General features: G+C 36.4%; 1 protein-coding gene, 1 long non-coding RNA gene and 1 pseudogene across 3 annotated transcripts in view; 2 read left to right on the top strand and 1 right to left on the bottom strand.

Annotated features, from left to right (window-relative positions):
• LOC139982120 (uncharacterized) overlaps positions 1-26,936 on the top strand; it is a 671,468-nt gene that overhangs the window by 259,940 nt on the left and 384,592 nt on the right. The window contains exon 22 of the mRNA XM_071994672.1: positions 15,289-15,494. Coding sequence (XP_071850773.1) covers positions 15,289-15,494 — 206 coding nt within the window. The remainder of the gene's footprint in view (positions 1-15,288; positions 15,495-26,936) is intronic.
• Positions 5,872-10,530, bottom strand: LOC139983771 (uncharacterized; annotated as a pseudogene).
• Positions 18,760-22,666, top strand: LOC139982168 (uncharacterized). 2 transcript variants are annotated; one of them, XR_011798015.1, is made up of 4 exons: positions 18,760-19,090; positions 20,727-20,895; positions 21,778-21,911; positions 22,536-22,666. It is a non-coding gene; the product is annotated as an uncharacterized lncRNA (long non-coding RNA). The 2 variants fall into 2 exon arrangements; XR_011798014.1 differs by having other exon boundaries at positions 18,762-19,090; positions 21,771-21,911.

Genomic DNA, 26,936 nt, shown 5'->3' with positions numbered 1-26,936 from the left:
TTGGAATTTGACACAATTTTTAGCCCCCTTTCCCCAATGTCTGTTTCCTTCATTTTTGCAAGGTACTAACGGTAAACAGCGGTAACTATTCAAAGAGAGGAATTCCATTCTGGCAGTATTAGTTACTCGTTAAATATTCTCATACACGGTTAACCGTTCTTGTAAATCTGCATTTTATATTACATTACTTATTTTAATAATATACAAGTACGGGTTTGGCAAATCAAACTGCATCTTGTCACCCAAATTGTCATCGAGAAGATCAGGAAGATAGTAAGATAGGGATAGATATTCACTGCATAGCGGTGTTATGAACAGAAAGCCGAAGGAGAGACCTTGTTCTATCAGTCATTTTATTGCAGTTTTACACGTTAGACTACAGGTACCTGATTTTCACATGGAAGATTTTCTTTTTCTTTTACGCTTCTATATAAAACATTTCGCGTTTTTATCTTACAACTTACTTCATCCTCCAATATAATGATATCTATATTTCGACTTGCTGAAATGTGTTCTTTTTATATCAAATATACCAAGTTACCGAGTGTGAATGTTGGCTGTAGGCACTTTTGCCCAACATAATCCTCTGCTTGTCCCGAAATAAAACCCTTTCTCCTAGCTCAAGTTTCATGGATGCTGAAACTTAATACGAACAAATATTCAAGTCATTATATTTTACTCTTATAATCAGTCGAAATTTCGAAGTATTATTACAAATATTAAAAAATAACCTATTTTGTCCAAATTTTGTTAAAAAATGCCAAATAACGGGATAAAACAATGTTTTTAGACACAAAGTGTATTATCGGAAGTGGCAAGCAGAAAACGTGCAGTCAGCCTGTCAGTATCAAATTTCTTGCACTCACACTGCTAGTAATGATCTGATGTTGCAGAAATGATGTCTGGACCTAAAGTTTCCAATCAAAGATGGTCAGATTTGTAATTATGTTCGTAATCGTACGTCTTTGTACATGTCATCAGGAAGTGCCAATTACTTGCCGGAAAACGGGCCACCATCATTCTACCTGGCAGCCTGGTTTGAGCTTCGACCTGACAATATTTCGAATTACCCTTTTTTTCTCGAAAAACGTCATGATGAAAAACGCAACGGTTTCCTCGACAACCATCAAACTGGAAAAACTAAAAATATTTCCTTACCCATCTCCTTTCCGAATAGTGACACCCGTGATTGCTCTGACGATCTATCATTAAGATCCCGACTATAATTTTACCGAAAAAATCTGACGACTGTCACATCGACGGACGGAAACTTTGCCGGTGATGTCTCTTTGTCACAATGTCACTTCTGGTTGAGGAGCGCAACCCAGTATTGATGCCCCTGCAATTTATCAATGCTTTTTGATTCCTTCATTCCTATAACAATGACTGTATTAGTTCATTATATCTGTTTTAAATAAAAGAAAATGACTGAGGAATGTTATACAACGGAAAAGAAAATGGAAGAGAGAGTAGAAACTGTCTTTGTAGTATATTTCATGTCACTTTATTTAAGGCTAACTTCCGCACAAAAGTGAATTATATTCGTTCTTCAAAGTTTATCATGGCAACTATTCTTATGTTAACCGATACTATCACTAATAGCCTCCGATGACCAACCGGTTACATTATGGAATTGACTCCTTATCTTGGAGCGATGATATAATACGTTTCAAAAATTATGATTTACATCAAAATCAGTACATCAGAATGTACGCAATCTACGGATGAATAATTTGATTTCAATTATATTGCAATCCTGATAGTGTAAATATATGTTCGCACTAAACAAAATAATGTTGTATGAAAAAAAACTTGAAATAAATGAACCACAGAATATAATACATACATGCCCGAGTAAAACATCGCTTGATCGTCAATGGTTGGCGCTGTTTCTTAAGGTATTATACGACGTCCGGATTAATGCAATTTTCGTCAATATAATTCCGTGCCAATGGAAACACCGATGTAATCTACACCATGAAACTTATATCTCCACATTAACAAAATACATATTCCTCTAATACAAAGAAGATATCCAAAAAGCAAAATCCGCAGAATGAAAAGGGTAATTGTCGGATAACTTCACATATAGGGTTAACGTGTAAACATGCTATAATAGAATATCTGTAATGGATGGAGGTTTACTTCTTCTTGATATCAAAAATGTGTGTTTACCGAACATTGAAAAGTGTTTGCATAGGATTGGAGGATACTAACACCATGAGAACCATGCTGTAAATCACGAATCACACCGGTTTCGGACGTGACAGAGAATACACATAGCCTGGACACTGATTGGTCAAATTGAACAACATGTCAACGTTACTGTAACCTCGCCTAGTTAGCGAAATTGTACGAACCGTAAATAGCACACGGTGGTTTGCCGTATGGCATAAGGTAGTTTGCACCGAAGGCCTAATGGAAAAGTAATCTAACAAATACACCTAACCCTTTAGTCTATCATTGTCATTGTAACACCCTCCTGTCTATTAAAAACTGCTTGGTCGATTTCCTGGCCCTGGTTTATCATTATCCAAAACACGTAAAATATGCCATACACGGCCATAGTATATAATGCAATGCCACAATAATAACGTTACAAGTGCCATGTTGCAAGAGCTGAAGTAGTACAGATAACGCCGAGTCGTTGCGGATAAATACGATGAACATTTGTTGTTTGCAAATTGTTTGCACGATGTTGTTAACTCAAATGCGTTCAAATGTTACCCGTCTTGTTCGATTCGAGAACATTAAACCAAAGTAGATTAGATACTTACGTATTGCTTCAAAGAATTATGCTACTCAAGGAGATCTATTTTATTTACGTGTGCAGAATTAACTGTTCGTCGCCTCAATGCTTTGCAAAGCAGAGTCGGGATTATTTCCTGCTTAGCCAACCTGTGAATTTGAGATTGTTATGGAGAGTGTATGCTCAGCTGACATTCACCAGCCAGCCATGTTGATGATGGACCTGGCTAGTAGTCCCAATATTGTAGCGCGCATGTGCACTACAATAATTAAATCGGCCTTGAAGAATGTTAGTTTACTATTATAAGCAGTTTCACACCAGGTGGGGAGCTGAATGGATTGTTACTTAAACTTCACGTCGAGTGGGTATTCGGTTTACACCGGAGTTCGTTTGGATTTATATATATATATATATATATATATATATATATATATATATATATATATATATATATATATATATATATATATATATGTGTGTGTGTTAAATGGCATTTGAATCAGTATTATCATCAGCATGAAGAAAATCCTTTCAAAACGAAATATCTTGATAAAATAAAGAGAAATGAATTATGTACAATCGCACCTGATAAAACTAAGAGAAATATGTACGCCGCAGTTTCTTTCCGATCTTAATAAAATTAATTTATCGTCATGTATATCAACCATGCCATTAAGTCACATAGGATAGACTTTAAATTTAAGTTTAACAAACGTAGTATAACAATAAGCAAACCAAACCGAGGAAGTATGTTAATAACTTTAGGACTGGCCACCTTATTTGTTTCAACCGATTGAATTTGAAAGTGAACATTGTGTAGTGTTAGTTTGGAGAATGGTTATATATTTGAATATTTTGCTGAATTTGTATATTGAATATTTGTCACTTGATATTATCGAAACTTTTCCAGGCACTTACATGACGTTTGACTAGTCCAAGTAATGGGCAGTACTGTCGTTGGATTTCTCGAACGAAATAAACACTGAAGCTAAAAACGTAATTCGGGAAGTGCTTACACGACCCCATATATTTTTGGTTTCATAATGATGTAGCAAATATAGGAAACACTTATTTTCTTCTGTGTTAATACTGAGAGTTGTTGCAGCCAGTTGATGAAAACAGTTTTTAATGATTTCATTTGAATACAATAATTACATCATTGACCGGGTTATTTTCTACTTTATTTCGTAGGTTCAAGTGGTGCCTGTTACCTCAATCTATCCTTATTCCGTCAATATTAAAGTCAAGTTTAGAGCTGAGCTCGACATATATATTGCATTTGAATCAGTAATATCATCAGCATTCGGCCAATTATTCCAATAAGAAATATCTCGATGAAATATAAATTAATGAATTTTGTACAATCGCACCTGATAAAGCTAAAGATAAATATGTACGCAGACTTTTCTTTCCGATCATCGTGAAATTTATTTAACACAAAAATGCAATGTATCAGCCACATCATGAAGCCACATCAGGAACGGAACGGAATAAAAAACAATCTGAATGCGTGAGGCGCTCACACGACAATGTAGTTTCGGTAGCATGTATAGTAGACAATTTGTTGTGTTAAAATTGAGAGCTTGTTGTAACTAGTTGATGAAAATGATTTTATTTCACTTCATAATTACATGATTGACCGGATTATTTTCTGTTTTATTTCGTAGGTTCTACTGTTGTCTATTACCCCAGTATATCCCTGCTGAGTCTGTTCCGTCAATATTAAAGTCAAGGAATGTGAAAGGTAAAGTATATATAAAAGCTCAGGTAAAACATATTGATTGACCAGTATTAACATGTTTATACACTAACTCCATGATGTGCTACTGTATTGTTCATATATCCAGTAACCCTCTGTATATCTCTTTGTATATAAACTAATTAATCAATATGTTATCACACATATGATATTACCCTTTTTAAGCAGCAAATCTAAACTATGATCGTCCTAACCTGTGTAGATAAATTAATTATAACAGTAGGGTTAGATATTTAAACGGAGTGAAAACTTAAGTAAATCATGTATTGGAAACGGTAGTGTGTGAATGATCCGGTAATTTTCCAACTACACGCATCCTGACGTTATCACTGTAGTAACAAATTGTGTGTGCCAGCGGTTTTTAACAATACTGCAAAATATTTGCACGTTTCAAGAAAGGCACCTCCTCCGCACGTACCATATGTTTAAATGCCGTTCTGCCAGCATCAAACAACGTCATTTCCAGTGGTTCTCCTGGTTCAAATATTCTTCTTTTTATTTAGTTGATTTTCTTTTCTTTCAATAAATATATTTTCACTCACTTGTTTGCTGATGCAACTCATGGACAGTAGTCACTAAAAAGGCTTCTTGTCACTCAATGTTTAATATTATAAAATATGTATATCTTTCTTGTTACTAATGAGTTTCCTTTCTATCAAAATCGACAGTGTACTGTTCAACTAAAAATTCCAGTCACATTCAATGTTAAACTCTCGTATTTTTTTAATACAAATTGAACAAAAATGTCTTCCATCATTTTTTGTTTTCATCAATGTTTGACATTTTCCTTTAACGTACAAATCATTTTGTTGTAGGTTTCCATAACAAAACAATTAGGTTATTAAATTGAGCAAAATCCTTCGATGCTGTAATGGAATATGGCGTGAAGCAAAAACTTCTTCCATTGCCTTACATTGTCTCTCATATTGCCTTACAGTGTAATACATAGTTATATTGGAAAAGGAGCAACTTACCGAATATAATGAATGAGACAACACAAATTATGTATATGTTTATATCCAAATCTCACCCAGATGAAACGACATAACGTTTTCCAAGCAAAACAAATATTAAACATATGATATATACACGCTTTAAATTTAGATCATAAGTGTGTTCCTGGTCCTATTTGATTCGTAGTATATATAAGTAACCTAAAATTAGCCCTATTATGAGCCAATCTGTGAAAAATTTAAAAAGAAGCCAAGTTCAACTGATAATGGTCGGTATGGGTGTCACTAAGTAACAAAAAAGAGGATGGGTGGTAAACTTGTTTTTCAGGGGGGGGGGTCATTGAAACTCGGAGTCTTTGCCCCAAATTCTGCTCAAAGTATGTTGTTTTTGGTATCAAATGAAAGGAAATTTATTTTGCAACACTATAAAGTATGTCAATTCATTGTCATTTAATCACATCGAGAAAAGTTACACTTGATTAAAGACGTGGTGCTGGTAAACAAGGAATCAGCGAGCTCATTACGCAGTTTCCAATGTAAAGACAAAACCTTAAACCTATCATAATATGTTACTATGTATAAGTGTATCACATTTTTGGGGGGCTGAGGCATGTTAATTACAAACACAACAGTTTGTTGATCAAAAATACTTACAAGTCAAACTGACCTTAAGCTACATATAGAGCCTACAAGTTTAGCGAAAAGCAAATGGCTTCATTATTCAGTTTCATATTCACCGCTCTCAAGTTCTTCTGAATATATTCTATCTGACCCTTTGGAGAAATGTCCACAGCACACTCCACATGCTGAAACACATGACATGCCATATTTCACGGAGCTGCATTTCATGGTTTGACACTGCCTCTCCCCTTCCTTACAGTTGCAGCAAATTCCTTTAAGAAGATTGTCTGGTGCGATACCTCCAGAAAGCATCTTTAGGCGGAGTTTCTTGTTAGTATCTTACTCTCACCCTCTTCCAACGGGCTCAAGTATGGAGGTGTTAAGATGCTTCCATGCCACGACTTGGATATGTACACGAAGGGAATGTTGTGCTGTAGCCTTGTGTGTGGATGGTAGATTCTACCTTTGGCTGCTTGCTTTTGGAACCTCTGATAACGGGCCCTTTCAAGGAGAGTATCCCCACATCTTTAGGTAATCCACATTACCTATAATCCAGCTGCTTGAGTTGTGGATACTGTTGAAGTATCACTTGTGAATGCACTGATGACACTAGCGGGAAGTTTGAATTTGAAGTGAGCACATTTGGTATGTCCATGAATGCATGTAACAGTGTTATTTCCAGACCAGCCATATTTGAGAAAGGAAGTCTTCCCGGTCATATATTATATACATTATATATATGGTAGAGATGCCATAAAGAGCATCAACGTCTGATTTTAAGTACAGATTAGAACAGTTACTTGGCCGATGATAGCAGAGCAAAACTAGTATATCTGTGTCTTGGGCAACAACAACAACTGGGGTCTTCACACTGTTGACCAAATCTATTGTAGTTTTCACGATAAGCGTATCACCATCATCTTTTGCTTGATGTACAACTATATGGTGGCTTGTCAACTCTGTATATATCATCATTATTAGAGCTCCTTTGTTCTTCTCATTTGCCAGGAAAACTTCTTTGTCACATGATACCGTCAATTCTTTTGTGACACGTACGTCTAGACAAACCCTCTTCCCAGACATCCGCCGCATATGCTCATGGTCTTTCGTTGATGGTTTTTCCCCATAGCCATCATACACTACAGTAGAATCCTTGAATTTGGCTCGGACAAACTTGACATAGGTATCAACTATGGTCTTGATGGTTGCACCGTTGGTCCACTTTACCTGATGAAGTAGCCATCCTCCATCAACAACATGCACCTTGCTATTCATTTTAAAGTCAAGTTTTATTGCTGTTACCTTGAGCATCCTGCCAAATTCATGCTTTTAGGGTTTCCTTATCATGCGATCCATAGTGAAGAGAGATGTAGGAACGGGGCCAGTTCAAAGCTGAATAGCTCTTCAATCCCTTCATCTGCCATAATGATCAATCTATTGAAGAGTGCTGTCTTTTCGATGTATACCTTCTTGTCTCCTACTTTAACTTTCTTTTGAAGATTAGCCAGATTTCTGCATTTATTGAATGTCTTCATGCTCTCAACAGATGACTTATCGTCGAGGACCTTCTACATTTCCTGGCCTATCATCACTGCATCTTCACAGTTGACAACTGACTTGTCGCTAGTCATTATTCTACTGGACAAGGAAGCAATGGTCATAGGATCATTTATTTGAAACACAACAAGTAAAATCTTATTGTAAATACATGAAAAGTTAAATATTTTGAATAGGGTCAACTGAAATGTGGAAAAATATGAACCATTATCAGTAAACAGATACTTACCTTTGTGAAAGGGTCATGGGTCGAAAACCATTCAGAAATCAACTTGATGCATTTGCTGTCCTTTCTATACGCTTTGCCCCAAGGTCTCTGTGGGTCCTTTTGCTCCGTTTTCCACCTATCATTTTTTCCATCATATCTCCTAGAAGCTTGAGATGTGAAAACGTACCAGTCCATAATTTTACCGAGCTCTCATCCCGCATCCTTCCTTTTGTTAAACCTCCATTTGATTTTGCTTTCCGCATCAGTGTTTCTTCAATTGTTTGATCAGAAAACTGCCCAGAAAATTGCTCAGTGCTGTATCGGGTCGTGTGGTTTCCCTCCATGAATGATTCTTATATCTGAAAATAACAACAAACATTCTTTAGTCAATTTTCATTCCACTGTAAGGATATGTCAGCAAAAATCGATGATATATGAAAGGTTCAGAATACGAGTTACAACTTTGTGCAAAGTGTCAGAGCTAGCACTGGAACTCTGACCTCCAGTTGCTATAACAAAACAAATCAGCAAACATTCACAAACAGTAATTCAAATGCAGTGAGATCAGATTACAATTTTGTAATACTAACCTGCGGATATTGCTCTGGTAGTCTTAGCATCTCTTGTAAGTGCGTCCAAATTTAGCATAAAGACCATGCCCAGCTGTGGCAAATATAGCTATCATCTTAGAAAATGCATGTAGAAGTCCATGCCAATCATGGAGTCTTTCTGACAAGAGATATCTTGCGCTATTCTCACACGTTGGGTGGTAAAGAACCCACAGCTTTGCTGTTTTTGATATGTCTTGCAAGTCCTTAAGTGTTCCATCAAGGTATGTGCTGTTATTTCCACCCATCACATGTTTTTGGACCAGTGCAACATCAGTCAAGAAGTGTGCTCTAAGGGCCTTTGAGTATGCTGCACCTATCAGGATGTGCTATACTGTATTTGTAGTTGTAGACAACTCCCATAGCTTTTGCCAACCCACTGCCGTTCATAATGTTGCCAATGCAACCGAGGTAACTCTTCAGGAAGTGTAATCCTCCAAGGCGCCCAACAACTTCTAACTTCTGCTCCTTAACGTTTTGAGAAGCTTTAATGAACAGAGGCAGATCAAATGTTATTATTGCTGGAGATTTGTTTGTCCCTTGAATAGCTTCCGTGATGGTAGTATAGATTATCTGCATGTCGGATTGCATTGATGATGCGTAGAAACTGTATGGAAGATTTCACTGTAAGTCCGTTGTATTTCTGGTGCATAAAACTCATGAAGTTTGGATGAGCGGTTCTTCCTTCTACCCATCCATTATACCAGTCTTGGACAGCTGGCATCTACTGAAATTGATCTTTCTTGTATTTTGTGCTCAAGTTCTTCATACTTTATTAGCTTTATGTCCAGCAGTGCATTTGTTCGTTTGGGGCACATAATGTTGCAGACCTTCCATATCTGACAGATGATCTTGGACGTAGTAAAGATATGATATTTTGGGCTGCAACATTTCGTCTCACAGATGAGAGAGGCATTAAGCATGTCAACAACGGTTCAAGAGAATCTGGCAGCTTATCATATGATGTCATTTCTTTGAGCGAAGGGAATTCAGTTTTGCTCAAATTAAGACACTTAATGTCATTAACAACGAGTGAAGCTGTTGTTTTGATGATGGCTGTTCTCTTTTCCTCTTCATCGTCAGCTTTCATCTTGGAGGATGCTTGCTGTACAGTTTCGAAAGCAGACAGCATCCTTGCGACATTCTTCATAAGTAATGAATATGGTTTCACCATAGTACCTTTTTAGTGATTCTTTTAAATATCTATCATGATACACTGGATGGTCATCACCAACTATTGTTTTCATTTGTTCATGTAATTGCTTTACTGTATACAAACCACTCTCCATTTCTCTGTCAAGCCATCCACAGAGCTGATAGAAAGCATTTTCCTTTCAGCTATCCACAGGCCTGCCACCTTTCTGAGAAAGAAAAAAATGAGTAAGAAATGGCCAACTGTTGAATGGCTTGTTAAACAGTGGTTAATGCTGAATTTGAAGGCATTTTACATTAATAGGTACTTTACTATATTCATAGTACTTGTTACATGAACTGCAAAATATGTTAACTGTATAAGTTCTACTCACATTACGTCCTTCTACATTGTGAATTATGTACAAGTTGCTGTAACATTTATTATGATATAGTGCCTCTTCTGCTACAAGATCTGCTATACCCTCTAAGCGTCCTTTCACAGCCATTCCGAAACTATCTGCTCTTTCACCTGCGATTTGCAGAAGTGATTGCTTCAGCGTGATAGTTGATGCCCAATGTATGGTCTCCTGTCTGTCAGGATGCCGTTCATCGAAATAGATGTCCTCATTGCATATTAAACATCTGTCACTATACGGAAATCGTGTAGAACCCTGGCCTGAAAAATAATATTTAGACACAGTTAGCCACTATTACAGGTGAATCCGCAGTATACTACATTAAAAATGTCTAACAAATATAACATGTGGGGATGTTTCATGTCGAAACATTAAGCAATGAGGGAATAATGTGAATTAAAATAACAACATTAATTTACCTTGATTGTTGCAAGCATTTACCAGCTGTGACAATCGGTGTTTTGTTCGTGGTGTGTGCTCTTTTTCCTCAACTTGTGGCTCCCTCTGCATGAAAGGGCTCGGCATCGTTGGTGGACTGTCATATAAATGTTACCTGTTCATTTTGTTTCTAATCGCTCTTATAATGAAGAGTCTCTGATACGTCTACACTGCTTGATTAGATTCTCATAGCCCTTTGTGTACAACTTCTGTAGCTTTCCTGCTTCTAAAGGGTCTTCACTACATATTTCGCATATATCCATTTTATTCATGAACCACTGTATCCAAGATGTAGACTCGTACAAAGTTGTATAAGTAAATCTTAGTAGGCATAATATAGGCTGCTTATTGTCATATTGATGAGAGACCCACCTACTTGATGTTTAAGATATGAATATAATGTAGGTAATCGGTGGACGGATTGGCAGTGCAGTGGTAGTAGCCTCAAATTCCAGTAATCTATATGCCCCTCTATATTCAGTGTGTGTCAAAAACTTATGTAATGTAAGTCCGTGGGATCATATAACAGCAGGGTAATATCCCTGTTTCCTGTGCTGTGTGGATGACTCATGCCTTTCGGCATGTATGTTTGTATCATGTAATTACACTGCAACTAGTTCAGTTTAAGTACCACTGGTTCCCACGTCTTCAATAAAGTGTAACTTTTCACAGAAGGATAAAATGACAAAATTTGGGTCAAAGAAGCCCCGGTTTCAATGACCCCCGAAAAAAATTCCCACCGCCCATTCATCTTTACTTTTTTGGGTACTCAGTGACACCCATACCGACCATTATCAGTTTAAATTTGCTTTTTTCTATATTTTTTTCACAGATGAATCCTAATATAGGGATACTATATAACTTTATAATTTATTTGGAGGTCCATGTTGAACCTTGGACTCTGTAAGCGTTAAATCCTCGGGTTCTACCAGTATCAAACTGTAGTTCAGATTTTGATCCGGTTGACATAAACTCTAAATACATAACTAATTTAAAATAAGCCCAGATATGCAACTAGTTTTCGACTCGAATTTAATCTACTGTAAATTGTATAACTAGGTGAATCCAAACATAACATACTATGGTAAGATCGAGTATGTCTTCCTAATGTTGTTGCAAATTCAATCACTCATGAAGTGATACTTCATGAGTGTCGTATCAGTGGGCTTAGGTACTTGTCGATGTTGTTTACTTTGTGAGCTAACGTCACATCCAACCTTTATCCTTGTTAGCGAGATTGTACGCACTCCGGCTCCCATAAAAATAGGTTGGAATAGGGGAAGGTTGGGTATTGTATGATATGCAAAAATATATCAATGCAGATTTCTTGGTTAGAAGTATTTTCGAGCAGGTGAGAAGACTAAGTGGAATGTTTTCGCCATGTACATGTTCTACGTTACAAGCAGATAATCATGACCAACACACAAAAACTGGGACTGATTCGTTGCGCTTTAAATTAAGAAAACTGCAAATATTAGTAATATAATACAATAAGCTTTTATCCATGTTCCAAGGCATACTATAAAACAAAGGGATTTGTTCTGTGTCCGTTTAATCTCTTCATTTTCTTATTATGACTCTCTGAAATCTATGAGGGGGGTTGAAAGGAGGGGGTCTGCAATGTGTTTGTTGAAAAAAAAAAACTTCCCTAGGTTTGTAAAGGATACTGATATTTTTCATTTTCTATGGCAAAAGCAAATTTTCGTTCCAAATACACCAAACTGAAAAATAATATGGTATTTTACATTGAAGAAGACCAAAAACATTGGTACAACGAAACAGTAAAACTTAATCTGAACAAAAGTAGTTTCTGCCATTTCCTTTTTTCCTTTCACGATTGTTCCACAAGTCCCCGTACCTCGGTATAGGGTAACTGTTTATAATTGTTGAATGTTGAACCAACGAATCACTTTATACGTCTCTGTCTGATATGAAGGGGATGGGAGGATGAGGGGGCGGGGAGCACGTAAGTACTATTCATATCGTAATTCATTGCTACCTCACCTCCTTCCAATAATGTTTGAACCTGGAAATTAACTTTGGTTAAGTTTGACTACTTGCAGAAAGGCTTCGTGGTTTTGTAAGAAACAACAAAATATATACAGATATTGAAAGGGAACAACCGATAAATATTTCGCATGCCAGTGTGTCACCACATAGTAACGACGTAATTGTGTATGCGTAGAGCAGTTTATGTCCGGCTATTTATTCCCGTTATCAATCCCTCGACTTTCTGATCAAATTCAACCTTTTACCATTTTACCCAATGCTGGTAATAAACGTTGCCTATCTTTGATGTGTAATTTTACAATGTTTTAAAATGTCAGGAATCGAAACATGCATTGTTTATTTCCCTTCCGGTTTATACCAAGTCTTCTACTTTTGAAGAGAGAGAGAGGGGGGAGGGGGGGGGTGTTAGGGGTTCAGTTATGATCGACATTACAAATTGAGTAATGCAATTAACAACTCTCCAAAAAATAGATATTATAAGAAACCTCAAGTCTGGTTTCTTTAATGAGACCAGTTCCTTAGTATCCGTGTTTATTGTGTAGTAATTAGCTGGTATATGTATGCGCAACTGATCACCCAAAGAAGCCGCAGGTCCCTATTTAACTCATACCCACTCCCGCTCATACAAATATACACTAACCATAACATAAAGTAAACCAAAACACCTTAAAACAACATGAGATGTATCATTTAGTAAAGAAAACAATACGGAAAGCCATGTGTTTTAAAATTAGGCTATCCAAATTAACATCGTTATTTCCAAAAATCAGATCGCGGTAACGAAAACGTATTAAAAGCGATATTTCGTACAACGATTTAAGTTTGGAAAAAGTCGATTAAAATATTAACAATTTCGTTTACGATATGCCGATGTCACTTTGAACATAAAGCTATCAATTTGGAACAAATTGCTTTCCGTAATTTAGCCAAGCGAAGATAGTAAAGATAACCTATATCGGTTGAGCTCAATAAAGAACATATGAAGAGGGCGCTCTAACTCTCGCTTCTTTAAATGCAATGATTTTGTTCTATTTTATTAATTTATCTCCATTTTCACATGATCTCATAGAATATATTATAAGGTTCATGCTGATTTATGTTAAAATTATAACAGTACAACAAAGTAACCGCAAAATAATTTGCATTGTAGACAGATGTTAACACTCATGAGATTACCTCCACAGTAAATATTCAATAACTGATCTTGTAAGGTATGACAGATTACGATTATATGATACACATTGCTTATATATATATACGGTGCGGCCCCGCATAATATACAATAACAATATTAAAAAGAAATTTTGTACATATAAATGTAATTGATATATAATATTATTGGTAACTGATTCTTGTATTTGGCATCTTTAACATAAAACTTCGCCACAGTAAATTCCACATTCATATATGATAATTAAGTACATAGCGAACTATACCCGACTTTCAATTTTCTGATGAATAAGTTTTGATTCAATGTTATTTTGTGCATATTTCATCTCAATTTTTTCCTCTATATCGCGGTCATATCCGCTCACCGCAACGGATGTAAACCTGTAATATAAGGAAACGGTATTACCAAGACCCACTTTGATTTGGGATTATTACCAACAATCAAGTGGCTTTGGGACATTCACAATAATACTGAGCTCATAACAGCAACGTTGCGGATTAAGGTGATTTACAAATGTACCACAAGTACATCACTGTATTTTTATTTAAAGTGTAAAAGGCGTATGATTTTTGTCATTGCTCAGTCAAAAATTAAGTTATTTGAAAATGAAATTTTTTAAACATATCCCCAGACGAACCTTGCATATTTGGTCTACTATTAAGGAATGTCAATTTGTCATGAAGCTTTGGCGAGGCAGTAGTGATAAGAAAGGAAAACTAGTGTAAGGAATTGATATTAGGAACGGCTCATGACAATATATGTAATGAAATAGATAAGCAGCACGGGAAAAAAACATGGCACTAGGCAAATATGAATAACATAATATACACTATCGATCACAAACACCCGGCATTTAGATATACCTCGGCCCGAGGTCTACATGAAATATAATTTGGTTCGTTTACCCATTTAATCAACGATTAATTTTGTGTGGAGGGTGGAACTTTACCGTTGCGCATCCCGATTAGCTATGTCACTGGTTACAGCCCATGGAATGTGCATATCCATACGATTCGGTAAGGCGTGTATAACATATTAACAGTGCATGTTTCCCTACCACCCCCTACCACCCTCCCCCCTCTCTCCGAAAAAAGGTAAGTACGGAGGTACTGCTAGCTATTATTCCTGTAAAACATGAAACATTTTTGTAGATACTTATATATATATATATATATATATATATATATATATATATATATATATATATATATATATATATATATATATATTATATTATATATATATATATATATATATATATATATATATATATATATATATATATATATATATATATATTTAAATACTACGTTATCACTCAATTTTGAGCTCGAATTTGAAAAATAGTAGTATAATATATTGAGTAAATTAATATCAAATCAATAATACACAAATTTCCGAGTGTATGAAACATGGATACTCGTGAATGATATACTACTCTTTTGGTATATTATTTTTAAGGACTATTTGTGGTGTGCTTTGCTGATGATTACACTTATTTTGCCATCTTTTCTGACAGTTTCAATTAGAAGTATTTTTGATGGTATATTAGTACTCATAGAGAAACTTGAAACCTTCGGAGTGGTTATCGATCAGTGTATACTACTTAAACGAATCTCCTGGAATCATTACTTTAAAAATTCCGTTAATTTTCTTCCCTTCAGATTCCCATCTCCTGTCTGTATCTGTACGAGTCCTTCAGTAAGATTGATGCCGGTGACGTCATCCTACATTCAGGGCTACGTCTGTCATGTCCTGTATCAGTAAAGAAGGTGGAAATAGTTACAGAGGATGGAAGAGAAATGACAGAGACAGAGGTTGTTGACATATTGATGTTTGCACAACAGTCACATATGTTGGAGGAGCTAAAGTGAGTATATTTTCACTAGTTTGTTTTATGTTTTGTGCTCCTCACTAGCGTTCATTGTTATTTGTATTTGGCTATGTCTTGCCGCTAATTTCTCAGCTAATCACATCGCGGAATCACTTTCGAACCCAATGATTTCATTCATACATTCACCACTGCGCCCTCCTCTATTATGCTGAGGTACTACGACCAGCGTTTTATGACTAACGTAGGCCTACACTAGGCTGTCATCCCTGTCTCTCAGTTAGGCGTATTCGATGTTGTATAGGCGGGACAGTAACCGAGTAAAATGACGTATGACACATCCTTAGCCAAACAAGGTTATTCCAGTACATAGAGTGTGTAAGAAATTTAGACTACCATAGTACTAACTTTGTTTTTGTAATGAATACATGAGAAAAGAAATGATATTGGAATTCAAAGAACGGCACGGAATTACAAAAGAGGCTTTCGAATTTCTCGCATTTTGTGCCAGTTGATTGCTCCATTTATTCGCCTAATTCATGGTGGCTCCTAAAATGGGATAACATCGTTATGTCGTCCACTCGTAAAAAAAATTAAACAAATATAGTTTAAAAAACGAATTCGATATTGTTTTTATCTTGGCCCTATTCTTGGCCCTTAACTAGTTGTTTTTCTTGCATCCAATGACTAGTATCTTATGATATTTGTTATACGTCCAGCATTCTTGTACTTTGCGATAATGGATATCCGGCTTAACAAGCACTGTCGATGTGTCCAAAGCTTCTGTCAGTGGTAGACAAATGAGAATTCAAAGCGCGGAAAACGTGCTGCACGTTTGCACACGTTTGTCGTAATAACTCTACTGAGCAGTGAACATAACTAAGAGAAGTGAAACTCTTTAACAGAAGAAAACGCTTTGCAAGTGCTTAACCAGTAATCGTTCGACATCGTTTGTAAGGAACACAGCTCATCCAAAGTTTATATTTCAATAAATTGATGAAATATTCCCGATACGACTTCATGTGTTTATAAGAGGGACGAATGCAAAAATTCTGTGTTAACTTATATGCGCCTAACTAATGTTGCCTAAAATTATTAAGGTACCTTACGACGTAATGTCGTCTAACGCAGCCAACAGTTAGCTTGTGTAAAGTAATTACCTACTTTATGTACAGTTTGATTTGGCTGCTGTACTATCTCAACGTATTGTGCTTATACAGCATTAGCGTCTTCCTGAAGTAATTCTACGCTTCTTAGATGTAGTTACTTCAATCCGTACAAGCCCAAGCCTCATGAAATGAAGATCAAACAATTATCTGGAAAATACAAGAACAGTGGGACAGTACTAGATAACCAGGATGTCTGTAGGTCATGTTAGGTAACCTTAATTCTACCGTAAATCATTTTGAAGTGACCAACGTTTAATACGAGCCGAGGTTTTGTATGTTACTTGCCTGTGAAAATGATAAAATGATTGGCTGCAACCAATCATTTCATTTAAATTCATCAGCTTCACCGTTACAGGCGAGTCAAATAGAGACTTCCAACGTTTAAATCATCTACAATGGGTGGAGTTACTAGTTAATTGTTTGTTATGGGAGGTGATGGTAGCAATTACATGATGTTGATACGATTTTCCGGTGTAACGATTTACCTGAAAAATGTAATTATTATATTAGGGCCTATTGACAAGATCCCACTCTCCTTTTAGGCAAGCTTAGAAAATTAGTATATTATTATAATTTCATATATATTGGGAAACAGAAATAGTGAAAAGAACATTATTATACAGAATAAAGAATACATGCAAGTGATAATCATCAATCGAACTTTATCCTCTGCATTTTTGATGTTGTTGCTATGTCTAAAGTTGTTATTTGTCGCTTTTTTTCTCTCTTCAAGTCTATTAATAAATTCATATGACGGTTATGCATCTTGGGATAATATCTAACGATAGTCCCCAACTAACCTCACTCCCCACCAGTTGAATTTCTCCAAAAGACGGAGGCTTAATTTTGGATAATTGTGCGAAACAAAGGATACGAAATAGGCCTAGTACATAATGTATTACTATTTAGTAAATAATTATATGTAAAAACTAGTATTATAAGTATGTAACACATAAAAGTTTTATACTGCCCTCACTCTTTGGTGGATATGCGCATTTCTGCATTTATTCTTCACTTGTATGTGCATGGTACAACTGTAAAACAAGATTAAATGATACATAACAATACTAAAACATTACAAAACTAATCACTGAAATAAATGCGATAAAGGTAATACTCAGAACAGTGACATGCTAACAAGCCGTTAGATAGATAGATAGATAGATAGATAGATAGATAGATAGATAGATAGATAGATAGATAGATAGATAGATAGATAGATAGATAGATAGATAGATAGATAGATAGATAGATAGATAGATAGATAGATAGATAGATAGATAGATAGATCGATAGATAGATAGATAGATAGATAGATAGATAGATAGATAGATAGATAGATAGATAGATAGATAGATAGATAGATAGATAGATAGATAGATAGATAGATAGATAGATAGATAGATCGATCGATCGATCGATCGATCGATCGATAGATAGATAGATAGATAGATAGATAGATAGATAGATAGATAGATAGATAGATAGATAGATAGATAGATAGATAGATAGATAGATAGATAGATAGATAGATAGATAGATAGATAGATAGATAGATAGATAGATAGATAGATAGATAGATAGATAGATAGATAGATAGATAGATAGATAGATAGATAGATAGATAGATAGATAGATAGATAGATAGATAGATAGATAGATAGATAGATAGATAGATAGATAGATAGATAGATAGATAGATAGATAGATAGATAGATAGATAGATAGATAGATAGATAGATAGATAGATAGATAGATAGATAGATAGATAGATAGATAGATAGATAGATAGATAGATAGATAGATAGATAGATAGATAGATAGATAGATAGATAGATAGATAGATAGATAGATAGATAGATAGATAGATAGATAGATAGATAGATAGATAGATAGATAGATAGATAGATAGATAGATAGATAGATAGATAGATAGATAGATAGATAGATAGATAGATAGATAGATAGATAGATAGATAGATAGATAGATAGATAGATAGATAGATAGATAGATAGATAGATAGATAGATAGATAGATAGATAGATAGATAGATAGATAGATAGATAGATAGATAGATAGATAGATAGATAGATAGATAGATAGAGAGAGAGAGAGATAGATAGAGAGAGCCAGCTGTATGCCTGCGTTTTTGGTCCGTTTGATCCAGCAAATGCGCAGACGGGCATCAAACGGACCAGTTGACTGGTCCGTTTGATGCTTTGCATTTGCGCAATAGGTCCTTTTGGTGATATTGGTTAGTTTGGTGATGTGGTCCGTTTGGTTCATCGTTGTAGACAAACAGGCTCGTCCGCGATGATGAATCGTAAATTACACTAAATAAAACGTGCTGCGCGACCAGTTCAACTCAACGTTGTTGAACGCGATATTTCATCGTATTTCCTACTTACCGGAATATATTATCGATTCTTTCAGAGATGATGTGTGGATAAGCGGCTTCTTTATTGGTGGGTCAAGTAGAAGTAAACTTTTCTTTCTATTTACCAAAGTTACTTTGAATTTGATATCAAGTTAGCGTGAGACCTATGCCGTTGCATAGGACGCCTTACTGTGGTTACCATAGCCGTATGTACTGTAGGCCTACATGGTACTTCGCATACTGAATAGGTTATGCCTAAGCATAGGTTCGGTGTTTTCGTCTCTTAGTTAAGTAAAGAAAATAGACATTTTCTTCGGCCAAATCATGATATCATGTCAAGAAATAAGTCATTAATCAATCCTCTGTAAAGGCGGTGCCTAACGTTTTCCCATGGCCTGACAAGACTGTCATTCGCATAGGATACGCTAATCATATATAGCCTAGGCCTGGCCTAACTTGGGCTTGGTGTATAACTTTGGTCTTTAGTTTAGTTAAAGCAAAATGTACGCAATCCTGATATCTTCCCGAGATATGAAAGTATAATCTTTTAGAAACTCTATGTGTATACTGTGCTGCAGTCTTTTTAAAACAAGCTCTAGGCCTAACCCTCCTCCAATTGTGTTAAGCCTAAAGAGTCAAGGAAATTAAGACGATGTGTCAAAAATATTTCAAACAGGGGCAGTAGCCTAAGCCTTTACTTTAGACAGGATAAAATTGTTTCTAGGTCTATGTGGTTCAATGCTGGTTATTGTAAAACAACTACTGAATCTAGTTTTACACAAATTCCCAATCTAGGCCTAGCCTAGCCTACAGTAGGTTGAAACAAGCACACAAAATGGGGTCTACCATGAATGACACCATATATTCAACCCTTGGAATTTTGGGAAAGAGAGATGCATAAGATATAGCTATCCATGGCAACAAATACAAAAGTTACATTGAAATACTTAAAACGCACTCACTAATGTGACATTTGTACAATAACTTCCAAAACAGGTTACCGTAACAAGATTACTGTACTTCCACAATTACCCTCACAAGACTACAAGAGGTGTGAATCTGCATAGGCCTCAGCCTAATTACTGAAGGCTACGGTATACCAAAGTGTACTGACTGAGTATAGACCTACTGAATATCAAACCAGGTACAAAAAATTGCCAAAAAATTGTTGCATTCATGACACCAGGGTTTACTACATGTAATTTAGCCTTGAATTGACGCCTATAGTAACATTACTAAGCTTACTACAGTTATGCATATTACCTTTTTAATCTATTATCTTTATGCTCATCCCATAGCAATATATTTTTTTTTCAATTTCGTTATATGTTATGCTTAAGTTCAAATTTGGCACCTTGCATGGGGCCTAGGTTAGACCTTATTCTGGAGGTTAAGTTGTACAGTCATTGTAGGCCTAGCATGTTATGTTATATGGATAACTTAATGACAGATAAGATGATACAAAAGTTTGTCAATGTGAGGATTTAATTTTAAGTAGCGTGAAGAGCAACTTGAAGGTCATGTTTGGCATTATGTAAACAGCACTGTGCGGTTGCTTCCGTAGAGGATTTCCAGTATGTACTGTTCGTATGCTTTTAGTACAATGAGAAATACTCTTTCAGAACAAACCAAACAAGTTGCTTCTGCAAATCATACAGTGTGTACAGTACCTTTCATACAGTTTGCTAATTCCATATCATATTTATTTATTTATTTCTCAACAGTGTTAAATATCTTTTGCAACAGGTGATTGAACTTGATGATGATGGCATTTGTAGTCCCAAGGTACTGTCCTACAGAATGGTATCCACACAGATGATCAGATATAGTGGTGTCCAGCTACTGTTCCTATAGTACAAAATGGTACACACAGTTGACCAGAATATCTGTATGGTGAGTGTTCATACAGTCAAAATAACTTTATAGCAAGTATCGTGGGAAGAGAGGAAGGAGGTAACCAAATAGTTTATTTGCCAACTCTTTGGCAGCAAAACAAGTACAGTATCTAAACACTAAAGCATATGTCTGCATAATAAAACTCTAAAGTGTGACAAGAAGAAGGAAATTGAGAATAATCTAATATCTTAATTTGTAGGAACCTTTGCAGACAGTTCCCTTTTCCTTGTTTTGGTGAAACCAGTCTGTCCAACCTAGGCCCCATACTGTCAGTTCCTTAAAAGTGTGAATTTTTGTTTCATTCTATGTGTCATTGCACACAATATATGTTCTTTTACACATTACCTTTCAAACATAATAAAAAACTGTTTCTTTTATCCAAATGTCTCTTTAGTCTTTCGTCACTGTTGAAGTTATTGAAATGGGACACCATGTGGTCATAGACACAACTAAATGCCATTAATTAATTGGTAACTTTCTTGCAAAGTACTGTTATTCAAACTGTTGTTCTTACATGTCAATTTGTTAAGCTGTGTATTTAGTGAGCTGGTCTTGACTACTATTTGCAATTCACAAGACCCTACTAAATAGTTTATATTGTGCAAGGTGGCAGTGCACTTAGAGTCGATCTATACTATTAAAGAAAAATTGAAAGTCTTGCTCGCTCATCTTAAATATGTTGATGATGCTGGCAGTAGATGTGACATGATATCAGAAAATGAAATCGGTAGAAACAGCTTTTTTTGGAGTATATTTAAAGCGATACCTTGCATACTTGCATATGTGTCTCCTGAGCATAAAGGTGTAGCAATAATTATATTATTGTAATTGTATACATTACACTCACTCTTTTCTCCATATCTCCTACCAAGTTTGCAGATGCAGGCCACAAATGGCAATAGCACAGAGAGCATGAAAATGGGCCAAGATAGAGAGAGTTCACATAGAGATGACCATTGAGTATGCGTAGAGCTACATGGATATTTGCAATGCACTTTTGATTCCATAAAAAGGTAAAGAAATCTGCATTATGTGTCTTGTATGTGCACACCCATGTAATTGATTTTTGGAGTAGTTACTAAAATTGTAAAATAAGTGTGTCCAACAGTAGCCTGGGTTTAATGGACCTCATACACTGAAAACATAAATCAGAATGCTTCTCCTCACTGACAGTGGTTGCATTTGTGAGTGCACTGCATAATTAAGCAATTAATGTAGGCTTCAAGATGAGAGTCCTAACAGTTAGTCACAGACACTACACAGCATGTATGGGTCACTGCCATTTGTATTAGTAAATGGCAGTAAAATATACTGGGGATAAATGTCTTAAACTATGGTTGGCTAGTACATAAACAGGACATTTACTATAAGTGATGTTCATGTCTAATTGAACCCAGCAAAGGAAGAATTGCTTTCTTTCTCTCTTTAATTACTCCAAAGGAAAAATAGGTGTTTTCAAACTTGTATCAAAATCAGTATAAATACTATCTATATAAATACTATTTGCAAAGGCAGTTATCTCTCCATTAGGAATATTGGTCGCATAAATCATAACATTACTGAAGACACATGTGCATTGCTTGTCCAGACACTTGTAACCACAAAATTAGATATATAACTGTAATTCTCTTCTGCAGTCTGTGCCACCATCACTCATTGATAGCTTCCAACGCATACAAAACTCAGCAGACGGCCTGATTACTAGTGCTCTACTAGAAGGGTCTACTAGAATGATTCTGAGATGGCCAGTCCTTTGGTATGGTTGTTCAATGCATGCTACTAACCTGGAGTTTTTGTTATGTTTGAAATCTCTATTCAGTTAACAAATCATGCATCTCTTAGTTGAGTTTTATTGAAACATGATACCGTTTGTTATCTAAGACATTTTAAAGCTTTCGGAGACCTTTTCCAAGGCTTTAGGTTAGAACGATTGCAGTTAATGGGAAAACAGCAGTGGTTAGTGTAGTCTTTCTATGACAATACTAGTCTTTTTGAAAAAAATTCCGAATAGGTCATAATAATTAGTGTTACTATGTATTAGGAAATCCCGACCTTTCTACTTTGGAGCATTACCATAGTTACTGGGGTTGTCCCAATACGGCCATCTTTTCGAGGTTCCACCGCTAGTGTGTCCCCTTCCCAAAATAGATTGAAACTCCTTGGTGTGGCACTTCTCCGAGTGGTAAGGGGGTAAGTTTGAATAAAAAAGGCCAAACATCCAGCACAGAGTGTCAGTAGCATGCGCCATGAAGGCATTAAATGCCCCCACCACTCCTCATGCCTCTGAACCTCCAAAATAATCTCAGATTCATATTCAGCGCCTCAAGAAGCACCAGATGAGATGTTATTTGTTCATTCTGGAAACACCAAATTTCGGGTCCCCGCCCCCTCCCAGTGGTTTTTTGCCACTAAAGCCCCCACACAACACCCAATTCCAAAATAAACTTCAGATTCGTGATCAGCATGTCGAGAACTACCAGAAAAGATACACATTGCCCGCCTTTCGACCAAAAATATTTTCACCCAAAAAAACCGCAAGGGGTACCCCTTGCAGTTTTTGTCAAAATTGCCCAAAAAATGGATTTCGTCAAAATGAAGTCACATGAGGTTATCCATGCCCAGGATCCCAAATCTGCAACTCTGAGGTCCATATCTGCTTCCGTTCAGATGATACGTGGTCCCAGAGGACCCGATAGAAAATATGGGCTCTTCATACGTGCAAAAGTTGGAAAACTCCCTCTTGTCAACCCCCCTCCTGTCCTCTCTGAAGTACCCATCGACATCAAATTTTGATGTGGAGTAGGAGAACCCTCGTCATTGTCATACACCAATTTTGTGTAATTATCTGACCGGAAAAGGCCTTTTGTCTATATGATTTCTATCTGTGCCAAAAATAGGTGTTTTTGTCTTGAAAAGTTTTAAAAAGTACCTCTTTTTGGTACCCCGTCCTTTCCACTGAGGGTATGTGAAAGGGCTAATTTTTTGTTATGTGGGAGACAAGAGTCCTAGGGATGTGTAGATAACTCATACGGTAGCATTAATTATTGGGAAGGGGTATAGTCTATATGTTTTGGATGCCCCCTCAAAAATAGTCGTTTTTCACCGGTAGTAGCTACTGTACCCTATACAAGGACGCCTACGTCAACATTTGATTAGTTTTTTTTACCCGAACGTAAATCAGGCCAAGTTATCAGTAGTGAGTGGCAGACACACGTAGGTAAGTGCACTGCCAATTTCAAGTCCGAGGCTACTTGTCTCCTAAATGTCAGCTTTTTACCACATGTCCACATGATTTGTCCCCTATGAAGGGGCCTAGCTCTTGCAGGGCGCTTGTGAAGCGTCAACTATGTCTTGAAACTGTAGGCATGGTTTCCCCTAACCCTAATGTGCAACTCCTCTCTGCATAGCCCCTTACCTTGTTTGTTTTTGGGGACACCCACTTGGGCCTGTGCACCCCTCCCTAGGTTTTTAGCCCCTACGCCCCCCACACAACACCCAATCCCAAAATAAACTTCAGATTTGTAATCAGCTTGTCAAGAACAACTAGAAAAGATACACACTGCCCATCTTAGTGACAACAATTTTTTTTTCACCCAAAAAAACCATAAGGGGTGTACCCCTTGCAGTTTTTGCCAAAATTGCCAAAAAAATGGATTTCGTCAAAATGACGTCACATGGGAATATCGATGCCCAGGATCCCAAATCTGCAACTCTCAGGTCCATATCTGCTTCCGTACAGGAGAAACTTGGTCCCAGAGGACCCGATAGAAATATGTGTACTTTATAAGTGCAAAAGTTGGTAATAGGGATCACAGGTCCCGGTTGTCCATTTTTAGGTGCCAGTCGTCCTTTGGTGTTTATTAGGGTTTTGATACTTTGTACCAATAAAATATTAAAAGTAAACATGATCAATTACAGGTCATTTGTCAATAGAGTAACAGTAACGAAATGCAACCTAGACTGGTAGCTGTTGGTTTTAACAATCTATAATAAGTGGCCCTTCGAGTAGAATTTATGCAATGGTTTGAGTTGCAGGGTTAATCTGCTAATAGCTATTCAAAGCAATCCCAGAACTCATGTCAGTTATACTTATAGGATTAGTTCAGGTGTCACAATGTTTATCTTATACGAAAGAGGACAATAAAAGAACCCAATAGTGAAGAAAGTATTCCAATTCATTTTCCGCTTAGGAGTTTCTATCTGATTGTGTAGATTAAAGTTCTATCTGATTGTGTAGAAACTGCTGAAATCAGACTAGCTGTGACGTCATATCCTCACATACCTGAAAAGTCTTATTCGATTAGATTTGATCAAGTTATTTTATTAAGTTAAAAGTTATTTTATTAAAATACTTTGTACGATTTTATGACTTTTTTTACTTTTTCTTGGTCCAAATCTTGTGAACCAACAGTTTTCTGGACCAAATTTTGATAATGCCATTGGGCTCTTGTATTATCATTTACTTTAGTATAAGAATTACTGAATGGTACCTGACCATGTGTGATACTATGAATATTCAGTAGAGACAGTGTCATATTGTATCAACTGAAGTTGGTATGATGATAATATTGGGTGATGACATATACAACACATTTGAGTCCTTCATCAATGGACCATAGTGCCCATTGGGCCATTGTCATAAATCTTTTGTACAGTTCCAGAAACTTTCATGTCCATTGTGACTACTGTCACATATATCAGCTGTACATTTTATATCTTATTAGTCTAGCCTCCGTCACTAATGGGGAGTGGGTGGTGTATTTTATAGGCACTGATCACCCAATCCTTGACTGAGAGGTGTTTATCTGCCATCTGGATGCCCGAACTGTTCTGAATCTCTGGATGCTTTCAGTTTAGGTCATGTATAGTGCACACCTCCCACCGCACCGCTTATGTGCGTTTCTGGTGTGAGGGGGCCAGCGGCCCCCCACCCGTCAGTAGTTCCTAAGCTGCTGTGAACCACTGTTAGGCCCATGTTGATTTCTCTTATAGTGCCGCACAGCCTATATTAGCTCTTGAGTTATCTTCATGGGCTATTGTTCACGATACCTTCTTTTTTTTAAACTGGATTTATGGTGCATTGTTAAGTGATTTATGTACTTTACATTTACATTACAATTGTTATTTTTTACAAATTTTATTCAAAATGTTTTTCAAATGTCAATGGCTACTTTCAAATAGGATGTCTATTGTGCCAGTACTAAATAATGTGCAATATATGTGTTTGTATTGTTGTTCAGACTAGACAATACCAGTTTGCATAGATTATACCAGGACAATACAAGGACTGGACAATATCAACACAAAGGTCTTGTTCTGGTATTTTCCAGTGCTTGTCTTGTCTTGTCTGCTGGTATTGTCTGTGCAAACTGGTATCGCCCTGTTATCGTTCAATCCTGGTATTGTCTAGTCTTTGTCCTGGTATTGTCTAGTCCTTGTCCTGGTATTGTCTAGTCTTTGTCCTGGTATTGTCCAGTCCTTGTCCTGGATTGTGTAGTCTTTGTTCTGTTATAGTCTAGTCTTTGTCCTGGTATTGTCTAGTCCTTGTCCTGGTATTGTCTAGTCTTTGTCCTGGTATTGTCTAGTCCTTGTCTTCTCATGGTCTTGCACCTTTTTTTTCTGATTTGACTTGTTGCTGTAAATACAATAGCTTCTTTGTTTTAATTGAAGTGTTTGTCTTGTCATTGTACCTTCCATTGCTTTGCTGTAAATACAAAAGCTTCCCCCTGTCCCCTGCGTGTACAAAGCTAAAACTAACACGGCTTGTAAATACACTATCTTGTTGCCGTGGAGATCACCTCCCTACCAGTAGTTTAGATTTTTTCTTTCTTTCTTTTTTTCTTTTAATTGAACTGTTTGTCTTGTCATTGTACCTTCCATTGTACTGTTTTCTCTTTACATTGCTTTGCTGTAAATACAAAAGCTTCCCCCTGTCCCCTGCATGTACAAAGCTAAACCTAACACAGCTTGTAAATACACCGTCTTGTTGCCGTGGAGATCACCTCCCTACCAGTAGTTTAGATTTTTTCTTTCTTTCT

The sequence above is a fragment of the Apostichopus japonicus genome, chromosome 16 (assembly GCF_037975245.1).
Source record: "Apostichopus japonicus isolate 1M-3 chromosome 16, ASM3797524v1, whole genome shotgun sequence".
Lineage (NCBI taxonomy): Eukaryota > Metazoa > Echinodermata > Holothuroidea > Aspidochirotida > Stichopodidae > Apostichopus > Apostichopus japonicus.
This window is presented reverse-complemented; position numbering and strand designations above follow the sequence as displayed.